The sequence below is a fragment of the Salvelinus alpinus genome, chromosome 24 (assembly GCF_045679555.1).
Source record: "Salvelinus alpinus chromosome 24, SLU_Salpinus.1, whole genome shotgun sequence".
In the NCBI taxonomy this organism is placed as follows: domain Eukaryota; kingdom Metazoa; phylum Chordata; class Actinopteri; order Salmoniformes; family Salmonidae; genus Salvelinus; species Salvelinus alpinus.
Genome location: NC_092109.1, coordinates 42,055,635 through 42,068,134, shown reverse-complemented (window position 1 = coordinate 42,068,134; position 12,500 = coordinate 42,055,635). Strand labels below are relative to the sequence as shown.

Here is a 12,500-nt window from a genome sequence, read left to right as displayed (position 1 = left end):
ACCTGTTGCACTTCCACGGTATCCATGGGAACGTCTAGTTTTATTAACAGGTGGCGTGGCTATTTAAGGGCCTTCGAGCCAGGCTATGTTTGTTTTTTGTCTCTGTGGGTGTATGTGAGAAATTGTTCGGGAGGTATTGCCTCACCAAGTTAACAGTGTGGTAAGAGTCCATTCAGGAATAAGGTTGGACTTGACGATCCTGATAAATGTAAAGGAAACCGTTGATTTCCATTGTAAAGAGTTGTCAGTGCAAACCGTGTCGTGGTGACGTAGGCTACAGATCTCTTTTAGACTCGTTTTAGAAGGTGGTCCCTCTGGGTGTGATGTTATTACGCCTGTAAACTATTCAACCTCTAGCTATGCAAACATGTTGATGAGCTCTGTGGCCTTTTACTGCCCTAGATTAGAGATGAAGTGAGTGGAATGAGGTGCGATGGTTGTGTCCGTGTGTAACCGGTTCTGTGTGTTCTTAACAGCCCGCCCTAAAGCACACCTTGTTGAGCAAACACTACCCAGGTTAACAGGGACTGCAGATCCGGGAGGGAGGGAGGGAGGGGCAGGGAGGGAGGGAGGGAGAGGGCAGTAGATGGAGAGTAGGTTAACAGGGACTGCAGATCCGGGAGGGAGGGAGGGGGCAGTAGATGGAGAGGGGGGGAGTAGGTTAACAGGGACTGCAGATCCGGGAGGGAGGGAGGGAGGGAGGGAGGGGGGGCAGTAGATGGAGAGGGGGGGAGTAGGTTAATAGGGACTGCAGATCCGGGGGGGAGGGAGGGAGGGAGGGAGGGGCAGGGAGGGAGGGGCAGGGAGGGAGAGGGCAGTAGATGGAGAGTAGGTTAACAGGGACTGCAGATCCGGGAGGGAGGGGAGGGGGCAGTAGATGGAGAGGGGGGGAGTAGGTTAACAGGGACTGCAGATCCGGGAGGGAGGGAGGGAGGGAGGGAGGGGGCAGTAGATGGAGAGGGGGGGAGTAGGTTAACAGGGACTGCAGATCCGGGAGGGAGGGAGGGAGGGAGGGAGAGAGAGAGAGGGCAGTAGATGTAGAGGGGGAGAGTAGGTTAACAGGGACTGCAGATGAGGGAGGGAGGGAGGGAGGGAGGGAGGGAGGGAGAGGGCAGTAGATGGAGAGGGGGAGGGGGGGAGTAGGTTAACAGGGACTGCAGATCCGGGAGGGAGGGAGGGAGGGAGGGAGGGAGAGGGCAGTAGATGGAGAGGGGGAGAGTAGGTTAACAGGCTGGCTCACGATCTGGACTGGAAGCGTCTTTCTTTGTTAGCCAGTCCTTTAGTCAAACACTCCAGACAGGCAGACACAGAGACAGACTGTAGGCCCACAGTGAAGCTGCATCCCTATTCGTGTAACCAGGGCCTGTAGCCACTGTTCCAAAGTGTTGGACGCAGCCTAGCAGTGTGTTGAAGGAGGATGTTTTTTTCATCAGGGGTCAAAGAGTCAGGGTTATTTATTGTTCCTAGCTGAATATTAACATACGTTGTCATAGCAACAAGGCCGTTGTTTTCTTTCTTTCCCGAAAACTGCTGTAACTTTGTCCTTGGAGCGTTAACCTAGTCCAGTTGTTCTCCGTTATTACTGGGCTGGTCTAGGCTGCTGGTCCAGGCTGCTGGTCTATCCTGCTGGTCCAGGCTGCTGGTCTATCCTGCTGGTCTAGGCTGCTGGTCTAGGCTGCTGGTCCAGGCTGCTGGTCCAGGCTGCTGGTCTATCCTGCTGGTCTATCCTGCTGGTCTATCCTGCTGGTCTAGGCTGCTGGTCCAGGCTGCTGGTCCAGGCTGCTGGTCCATCCTGCTGGTCTATCCTGCTGGTCTATCCTGCTGGTCTATCCTGCTGGTCCAGGCTGCTGGTCCATCCTGCTGGTCTATCCTGCTGGTCTAGGCTGCTGGTCCAGGCTGCTGGTCCAGGCTGCTGGTCCATCCTGCTGGTCTATCCTGCTGGTCCAGGCTGCTGGTCCATCCTGCTGGTCTATCCTGCTGGTCTAGGCTGCTGGTCTAGGCTGCTGGTCCAGGCTGCTGGTCCATCCTGCTGGTCTATCCTGCTGGTCTAGGCTGCTGGTCCAGGCTGCTGGTCCATCCTGCTGGTCTATCCTGCTGGTCTAGGCTGCTGGTCCAGGCTGCTGGTCCAGGCTGCTGGTCCATCCTGCTGGTCTATCCTGCTGGTCTAGGCTGCTGGTCCAGGCTGCTGGTCCAGGCTGCTGGTCCAGGCTGCTGGTCCATCCTGCTGGTCTATCCTGCTGGTCCAGGCTGCTGGTCCAGGCTGCTGGTCTATCCTGCTGGTCCAGGCTGCTGGTCCAGGCTGCTGGTCTATCCTGCTGGTCTAGGCTGCTGGTCCAGGCTGCTGGTCCAGGCTGCTGGTCCAGGCTGCTGGTCCATCCTGCTGGTCTATCCTGCTGGTCCAGGCTGCTGGTCCAGGCTGCTGGTCCATCCTGCTGGTCTATCCTGCTGGTCTAGGCTGCTGGTCCAGGCTGCCGGTCCAGGCTGCTGGTCCATCCTGCTGGTCTGCTGGTCTGCGTAACGCAGGGAGGGCCGGTCTACGGCGTAACGCAGGGAGGGCCGGTCTACGGCGTGACACAGGGAGGGCCGGTCTACGGCGTAACGCAGGGAGGGCCGGTCTACGGCGTGACGCAGGGAGGGCCGGTCTGCGGCGTAACGCAGGGAGGGCCGGTCTACGGCGTAACGCAGGGAGGGCCGGCCTGCGGCGTAACGCAGGGAGGGCCGGTCTGCGGCGTGACGCAGGGAGGGCCGGCCTGCGGCGTGACGCAGGGAGGGCCGGTCTACGGCGTAACGCAGGGAGGGCCGGTCTGCGGCGTGACGCAGGGAGGGCCGGCCTGCGGCGTAACGCAGGGAGGGCCGGCCTGTGGCGTAACGCGTAACCTGTGGCGTAATGTATTCTGAACAGGAAATCATATAAGTATGAAAATACCCTCAATTAAAAGGTGCCATTCTATACTGTGTTCTTTTCAGATTAGGGTTGTACTTATACTAGCATCGCGATATTCGGAAGCGGACAGTTTCTTGACCCCCCCCCTCCCCCCCAAAAAAAACGTTCTAATGTTGCAAACAAGAAGCCTTCGGTTGTCAGCACTTTTTTTTTAAGGACCAATTGAGTTCAGTCTGTTTTGTGAAGAAGAAAGAAAAGCCCGTAAATGTAGTTTTGTGGTGTCGTAATACTGCTATCATGACAGCGGTTCAGATCTCATGTCTTGGTTTCCTCAACATCAAGGTGATGTTCAGTTACCAAAACGTTGTCGAACGCTGCAGATAGAAATGCCATGAATAGAGCGTACCGCGATTCCATTGGTCTACATGTCGGAGAGGCATGTTTGTTCTATATCACATATCTATATCTGAATGTTCCCGATGCATTCTGATCTGCTGAAGGGCCCAGTCTTCTCCATGGGTCAATTCATTGATTAGTCAACCAATAGACATTGTAATGATGTTGCTCTGTCATTGGATGATATCGGCCAATACGAATGTTAAACCAGTGCTAATAATCATATCTATTTTCTGGGGTTGATTTATTTATATATACGTACATACATACACACTAGATGACTGACAGGGGTTTTGAAGCCACCGTGCCTCCATCTTGGCTCTCTCCCACCATTTGTTTTGAAGCCACCGTGCCTCCATCTTGGCTCTCTCCCACCATTTGTTTTGAAGCCACCGTGCCTCCATCTTGGCTCTCTCCCACCATTTGTTTTGAAGCCACCGTGCCTCCATCTTGGCTCTCTCCCACCATTTGTTTTGAAGCCACCGTGCCTCCATCTTGGCTCTCTCCCACCATTTGTTTTGAAGCCACCGTGCCTCCATCTTGGCTCTCTCCCACCATTTGTTTTGAAGCCACCGTGCATCTCCATGGCCGATCATTGTTTAAAACTTTGATTTCCTAGCCTGAGTGCCAGTCTGTTTGGGTTATCACACCAACTCCATGAGACAATGGCATCTATAGAGTAAGCAAGAGAGCCAACAGATCTGGGAGCAGGTTACTGACTTCCCCATATCACTATATTCTGTAGCCCATCAAGAGAGCCAACAGATCTGGGACCAGGTTAATGACTTCCTCATATCACTATATTCTGTAGCCCATCAAGAGAGCCAACAGATCTGGGACCAGGTTAATGACTTCCTCATATCACTATATTCTGTAGCCCATCAAGAGAGCCAACAGATCTGGGACCAGGTTAATGACTTCCTCATATCACTATATTCTGTAGCCCATCAAGAGAGCCAACAGATCTGGGACCAGGTTAATGACTTCCTCATATCACTATATTCTGTTGCCCATCAAGAGAGCCAACAGATCTGGGACCAGGTTACTGACTTCCTCATATCACTATATTCTGTAGCCCATCAAGAGAACTAACAGATCTGGGACCAGGTTACTGACTTCCTCATATCACTATATTCTGTAGCCCATCAAGAGAACTAACAGATCTGGGACCAGGTTAATGACTTCCTCATATCACTATATTCTGTAGCCCATCAAGAGAACTAACAGATCTGGGACCAGGTTACTGACTTCCTCATATCACTATATTCTGTAGCCCATCAAGAGAACTAACAGATCTGGGATCAGGTTACTGACTTCCTCATATCACTATATTCTGTAGCCCATCAAGAGAACTAACAGATCTGGGACCAGGTTACTGACTTCCTCATATCACTATATTCTGTAGCCCATCAAGAGAACTAACAGATCTGGGACCAGGTTACTGACTTCCTCATATCACTATATTCTGTAGCCCATCAAGAGAACTAACAGATCTGGGACCAGGTTACTGACTTCCTCATATCACTATATTCTGTAGCCCATCAAGAGAGCCAACAGATCTGGGACCAGGTTACTGACTTCCTCATATCACTATATTCTGTAGCCCATCAAGAGAACTAACAGATCTGGGACCAGGTTAATGACTTCCTCATATCACTATATTCTGTAGCCCATCAAGAGAACTAACAGATCTGGGACCAGGTTACTGACTTCCTCATATCACTATATTCTGTAGCCCATCAAGAGAACTAACAGATCTGGGACCAGGTTACTGACTTCCTCATATCACTATATTCTGTAGCCCATCAAGAGAACTAACAGATCTGGGACCAGGTTAATGACTTCCTCATATCACCATCAAGGCCTATTGTTGGTATCCTTTTTGCATTGTGTCGTGATTCAGTTACACATTGTCATTTGTTTTTTCATATTTTTTTTCTTCCTGTCTGTCTCTTTATTTCTCCCCCCTCCATCTGTGTCTAGGTTGCTAAGCTACAGTGGAGCTTAGATGAGAAGGTAGGGAGTTTCACAATCACCAGGGTGAGAAGGACAACAGTGTGTGTGTGTGTGTGTGTGTGTGTGTGTACACGTACTATAGAGTCAAGCAATGCCACCTAATGTTTTGTCACGTTGTCTGACTTGCTGAATGAAATGGGTCTCGTAGTCATTGCAACAAGCACCATGCGTTACTTAACATGGCTGCTAGGCTGCACATGATGTATATATTTTATAAGTTGATGACAAAGCATTAGGCAGGTTGACTGAATCTGTGTGTTGTGGTTTTGACCCCCCCCCCCTCCTCCACTAGGCTAACTCTGGTCGAAGGTCTGTCAAATCAAATCAAATCAAAATGAGGACGTGTCGGGGGCTCTACAGTGTCACCATTGTACTTGCAAATCCACCTAAATAGTTTAGCTGTGTGACCTGTGAATTGTTTTTTTATTTAGGAGCAACTTTGCGACTAGAGAAATGTTAAACATTCTATTACCTCATAGTTTTCATTGCGCTCCTACATTTCTTTGTGTGCTCCTACTTTTCTTTGTGTGCTCCTACTTTTCTTTGTGTGCTCCTACTTTTCTTTGTGTGCTCCTACTTTTCTTTGTGTGCTCCTACTTTTCTTTGTGTGCTCCTACTTTTCTTTGTGTGCTCCTACTTTTCTTTGTGTGCTCCTACTTTTCTTTGTGTGCTCCTACTTTTCTTTGTGTGCTCCTACTTTTCTTTGTGTGCGCCTACATTTTCCAACTTAAGGGGCACACGTGCTCCTTGTAAAAAAAAGACCCAGTTTATTACCGAATCCTGTGATAATGAAAACAAATCGTAATTTAGCGCCATAGAGCGCCATAGAGAAGGATAGAGGACTCTTCTTTGAATCTGTCCCATAATGGTGTCTGTTAGAGCACAGGCAGGGCCTTTGAGGTCATCTCTATTTTGAAGTAGTCACTTTTGTTCTTCTTCTATTTCTATGAGTTGGTAAACAAACTGAAAATGTGCGTACTGCCCCCTGGAGGGTGATGTCTGAACAGGTATATAGACAAGGTAGGTGATTTACTGCCCCCTGGAGGGTGTTGTCTGAACAGGTATAAAGACAAGGTTGGTGATTTACTGCCACCTGGAGAGGGTGTTGTCTGAACAGGTATAAAGACAAGGTTGGTGATTTACTGCCACCTGGAGAGGGTGTTGTCTGAACAGGTATAAAGACAAGGTTGGTGATTTACTGCCCCCTGGAGGGTGTTGTCTGAACAGGTATATAGACAAGGTTGGTGATTTACTGCCCCCTGGAGGGTGTTGTCTGAACAGGTATATAGACAAGGTTGGGGATTTACTGCCCCCTGGAGGGTGTTGTCTGAACAGGTATATAGACAAGGTTGGGGATTTACTGCCCCCTGGAGGGTGTTGTCTGAACAGGTATAAAGACAAGGTTGGTGATTTACTGCCCCCTGGAGGATGTTGTCTGAACAGGTATAAAGACAAGGTTGGTGATTTACTGCCCCCTGGAGGATGTTGTCTGAACAGGTAAATAGACAAGGTTGGTGATTTACTGCCCCCTGGAGGATGTTGTCTGAACAGGTAAATAGACAAGGTTGGTGATTTACTGCCCCCTGGAGTTATGGAATGTTTCCTCATGAGTATAATTCATTGGCTGATGACCTGCATGGAATTATGTGATCCTTCCTTAACCCATAGGAAGTCCAACCCAGTTAACTACTTCAAAATGGTGTAAGTCCTCAACGGCGTTGCCCATGCTCCAACTTCCTTTAGGGTTACTTCCTTTAGGGTCTTTATGGGCAAACACATGTTGGTTTGAGAGACGTTCTTCTCTCCCTCAGTGGTCCTAAACTAACGACAACACATATACCTTGTTTAACAGGTTTTTATTCTCAACAGGAAATCCATTGTTTTTTGAAGTGCTGGGTATTGCTGCCTGTTCCAATGGATTTACTGCTTCTAGTGTGTGTGTGTGTGTGTGTGTGTGTGTGTGTGTCTGCTTGTATATACCAGGGGTCTCCAACCAGGCAAGCTACCAGTAGCTCGCAGGTGACCTATGACAATTCTGAAAGTACCTGGCAACTTTCACGTCTTCCACTGCAAACGGCCATAAACAAATCTCACAACAGTATCAGACACCACAAGCTTCTATCTAGTCAATGCAACAGTGACTTTATCCCACCCCTGGTTAGTCCCTTATTGGCTTAAAAAGACAAACCTACCCCTGGTTAGTCACTTATTGGCTTAAAAAGACAAACCTACACCTGGTTAGTCCCTTATTGGCTTAAAAAGACAAACCTACGCCTGGTTAGTCACTTATTGGCTTAAAAAGACAAACCTACGCCTGGTTAGTCACTTATTGGCTTAAAAAGACAAACCTACACCTGGTTAGTCACTTATTGGCTTAAAAAGACAAACCTACGCCTGGTTAGTCACTTATTTGCTTAAAAAGACAAACCTACGCCTGGTTAGTCACTTATTGGCTTAAAAAGACAAACCTACACCTGGTTAGTCACTTATTGGCTTAAAAAGACAAACCTACGCCTGGTTAGTCACTTATTGGCTTAAAAAGACAAACCTACACCTGGTTAGTCACTTATTGGCTTAAAAAGACAAACCTACGCCTGGTTAGTCACTTATTTGCTTAAAAAGACAAACCTACACCTGGTTAGTCACTTATTGGCTTAAAAAGACAAACCTACGCCTGGTTAGTCACTTATTGGCTTAAAAAGACAAACCTACACCTGGTTAGTCCCTTATTGGCTTAAAAAGACAAACCTACGCCTGGTTAGTCACTTATTTGCTTAAAAAGACAAACCTACACCTGGTTAGTCACTTATTGGCTTAAAAAGACAAACCTACACCTGGTTAGTCTCTTATTGGCTTAAAAAGACAAACCTACCCCTGGTTAGTCACTTATTGGCTTAAAAAGACAAACCTATCTTCCAATTGAATTCATCAATATTGCCCCTCTGTCTGTCTGTGTGGTACACGTGTCCATGTGTAACCAGTTAATGTGATAACTGTCTTGTGGGTTGACAAAAATACTTTCCCCCCCTAAAACCTTCTCAATTAAACATTTAACTGCAAAGTAGTCTTACCTGGCAGAAGTATATTATGAGTGAGTGGATCTATTTTAGCTGTTATTTGTAATCTTTACCAAGAAATGAGAAGCAGGAGTACAGGACCGTCACAAGACCGGCACGTTCCTCACTGGCTAGAGGCGCAATTAAAGGGGAATTACACTCAAATGTATTTTGTTAGTTTCCTTCGAGACTTTTAAAATGTATTTAAGCATCGACGTGGAATCAGAACATCAAATTGTTGTTGTTTTTCTATGAACAGTTGTAATTTTGAGGTGAAAAACAAAATCTAAAACCAGGAAAAAATACAACTGAGAGAACAACAGTCATTTGGAGTTGTTTAGTAACAAGGCAAAGTGCTTTCGGAAAGTATACAGACCCCTTGACTTTTTCCACATTTTGTTAGGTTACAGCCTTAATCAAAAAATGGATTAAATAAAACATGTTCATCGTCAATCTACACACAAATACCCCGTTATGACATCATAATTACAAAGTAAAAACGGGTTTTTAGAAAAACCAAGCCGTGAGGTCGAAGGAATTGTCCGTAGAGCTCCAAGACGGGATTGTGTCGAGGCACAGATCTGAGGAAGGGTAGCAAAACATGTCTGCAGCATTGAAGGTCCCCAAGAAACCAGTGGCCTTCATCATTCTTAAATGGAAGAAGTTTGGAACCATCCAGACTCTTCCTAGAGCTGGCCGCCCGGACAAACTAAGCAATCTGGGGAGAAGGGCCTTGGTCAGGGATGTGACCAATGACCCGATGTTCACTCTGACAGAGGTCCAGAGTTCCTCTGTGGAGATGGGAGAACCTTCCAGAAGGACAACCATCTCTACAGCACTCCACCAAATCAGGCCTTTATGGTAGAGTGGCCAGACGTGCCTTTTACTGAGGAGTGGCTTACATGACAGCCCGCTTGGAATTTGCCAAAAATCACCTAAAGGACTCTGACCATGAGAAACAAGATTCTCTGGTCTAATGAACCAAGATTGAACTCTTTTCCCTGAATGCCAAGCGTCACGTCTGGAGGAAACCTGGCACCATCCCTACTGTGAAGCATGGTGGTGGCAGCATCATGCTGTGGGGATGTTTTTCAGCGGCAGGGACTGGGAGACTAGTCAGGATCGAGGGAAAGATGAACGGAGTAAAGTACAGAGAGATCCTTGATGAAAACCTGCTCCAGAGCGCTCAGGACCTCAGACTGGGGCGAAGGTTCACCTTCCGACTAGACAACAACCATAAGCACACAGCCAAGACAACGCAGGAGTGGCTTCGGGACAAGTCTCTGAATGTCCTTGAGTGGCCCAGCCAGAGCCCAGACTTGAACTCGATCTAACTTCTCTGGAGAGATCTGAAAATAGCTGTGCAGCGACGCTCCCCATCCAACTTGATAGAGCTTGAGAAGATCTGCAGAGAAAAATGGGAGAAACTCCCCAAATACAGGTGTGTCAAGCTTGTAGCGTCATACCCAAAGGTGCTTCAACAAAGTATTGAGTAAAGGGGTCTGAATACTTATGTAAATGAGATTTCAGGTTTTTTATATTTAACACCATTTGCAAAAATGTCTAAACCATTTTTGCTTTTTCATTATGGGGTAATGTGTGTAGATTGATGTGGGGGAAAACATATTTAGAATCCATTTTAGAATAAGGCTGTGGAGAAAGTCAAGGGGTCTGAATACTTTACGAATGCACACTATATTGACAGAAAACACACTGCTCTACTTTCTCTTGTACACCAAGGACCAGGTATAGAGTTGCAGGGGAGAGGAGAGAAGAAGAGAAGAATGTTCCTATTTGAAAACCTAGAATATGTCACGTTCCTGACCTGTTTTCTGTTTAGTTTTGTGTGTTAGTTGGTCAGGACGTGAGTTTGGGTGGGCATTCTATGTTATCTGTTTCTATGTTGGTTTAGGGTTGCCTGGTATGACTCTCAATTGGAGGCAGGTGTTTGGCGTTCCTCTAATTGAGAGTCATATTTAGGTAGGCTGTTCACAGTGTTTGTTTGTGGGTGGTTGTCTCCTGTGTCAGTGTTTGTCGCACCATACGGGACTGTTACGGTTTGTTCATTTCATGTAGGCTATTTTTTCCCTGTTCGTGCGTTCTCGTGTTTATGTATGTTCGTCGTTCAGGTCTGTCTACTTTCGTTTTGTTATTTTGTATCATTATCAAGTATAGTTCGTTTTCGTCTTGTCTTTAATAAATATTATGTGTTCACAACCCGCTGCGCCTTGGTTCCCTCACTACTCCTCCTTTTCGGTAGAAGAGGAGGAGGACCGCCGTTACAGAACCACCCACCATACCAGAGCCAAGCAGCGGAGTCAACGGAGTAAGGGACAGGAAAAGAAGGAGCAATGGACATGGGACGATATATTGGACGGAAAGGGTTGCTACACTTGGGAGGAGATCCTGGCTGGAAGGGATCGCCTCCCATGGGAACAGGTGGAGGCACTGAGGAGAGCAGAGGCTACTGGGTTGAAGAACCGGAGTTATGAGGGGACGCGTCTTGCACGGAAGCCCGAAAAGCCCGTGAGTAACTCCCAAAAATTTCTTGGGGGGGGGCTAAGGGGTTGTGGGCCTAGGGCAGGTAGGAGACCTGCGCCCACTTCCCAGGCTAACCGTGGAGAGCGGGAGTACGGGCAGACACCGTGTTACGCAGTAGAGCGCACGGTGTCTCCTGTACGTGTGCATAGCCCGGTGCGGGTTATTCCACCTCCCCGCACTGGTAGGGCTAGATTGGGCATTGAGCCAGGTGTCATGAGGCCGGCTCAACGCGTCTGGTCTCCAGTGCGTCTCCTCGGGCCGGCATACATGGCACCTGCCTTACGCATGGTTTCCCCGGTTCGCCTACACAGCCCGGTGCGGGTTATTCCACCTCCCCGCACTGGGCGGGCGACCGGGAGCATTCAACCAGGTAAGGTTGGGCAGGCTCAATGCTCAAGAGAGCCAGTACGCCTGCACGGTCCGGTATTTCCGGCGCCACCTCCCCGCCCCAGCCTAGTACCTACAGTGCCTACATTACGCACTAGGCTACCAGTGCATTTCCAGAGCCCTGTTCCTCCTCCACGCACTCTCCCTGTAGTGCGTGTATCCAGTTCGGTGCCTCCAGTTCCGGCACCACGCACTAAGCCTCCTGTGCATCTCCAGAGCCCTGTACACACTGTTTCTTCTCCCCCTACTAATCCTGATGTGCTTGCCCTCAGCCCGGTGTCACCAGTGCCGGTACCTCGCACCAGGTATAGAGTGGGCTTTGAGAGTCCAGTGTGCCCTGTCCCTGCTCCCCGCACTAGTATGAAGGTGCGTGTCCTTAGCCCGGTGCCTCCAGTTCCGGCACCACGCACCAGGTCTACAGTGCGCATTATCCGGCCAGAGCCATCCGTCTCCCCAGCGCCATCTGAGCCATCCGTCTCACCAGCGCCATCTGAGCCATCCGTCTACCCAGCGCCATCTGAGCCATCCGTCTCCCCAGCGCCATCTGAGCCATCCGTCTCCCCAGCGCCGTCTGAGCCATCCGTCTGCAATGAGCCTGCAAAGCCGCCCGTCTGCCATGAGCCTGCAAAGCCGCCCGTCTGCCATGAGCCTACAGAGCCGTCCGCCAGACAGGAGCCGCTAGAGCCGTCCGCCAGACAGGAGCCGCTAGAGCCGCCCGTCAGACAGGATCTGCCAGAGCCGCCAACCAGACAGGATCTGCCAGAGCCGCCAACCAGACAGGATCTGCCAGAGCCGCCAACCAGACAGGATCTGCCAGAGCCGCCAACCAGACAGGATCTGCCAGAGCCGCCAACCAGACAGGATCTGCCAGAGCCGCCAACCAGACAGGATCTGCCAGAGCCGTCAGCGAGCCATGAGCAGCCAGAGCCGTCAGAGAGCCATGAGCAGCCAGAGCCGTCAGAGAGCCATGAGCAGCCAGAGCCGTCAGAGAGCCATGAGCAGCCAGAGCCGTCAGAGAGCCATGAGCAGCCAGAGCCGTCAGAGAGCCATGAGCAGCCAGAGCCGTCAGCCAGCCATGAGCGTCCAGAGCCGTCAGCCTGCCATGAGCGTCCAGAGCCGTCAGCCTGCCATGAGCGTCCAGAGCCGTCAGCCTGCCATGAGCGTCCAGAGCCGTCAGCCTGCCATGAGCGTCCAGAGCCGTCAGTCAGCCATGAGCTGTC

The 12,500-nt window shown here is 49.6% G+C and overlaps 1 protein-coding gene across 6 annotated transcripts in view; it reads left to right on the top strand.

Annotated features, from left to right (window-relative positions):
* Positions 1-12,500, top strand: part of arfip2b (ADP-ribosylation factor interacting protein 2b) — a 65,637-nt gene that overhangs the window by 25,845 nt on the left and 27,292 nt on the right. For 2 of the 6 annotated variants that reach the window (XM_071364977.1, XM_071364980.1), the window contains exon 3: positions 5,264-5,296. The exons of 2 other annotated variants lie outside the window; for them this stretch is intronic. In XM_071364977.1, coding sequence (XP_071221078.1) covers positions 5,264-5,296 — 33 coding nt within the window. Of the gene's footprint in view, positions 1-5,263; positions 5,321-12,500 lie in introns of all 6 variants that reach the window. 2 more of the 6 variants (XM_071364976.1, XM_071364978.1) reach the window with 1 other exon arrangement.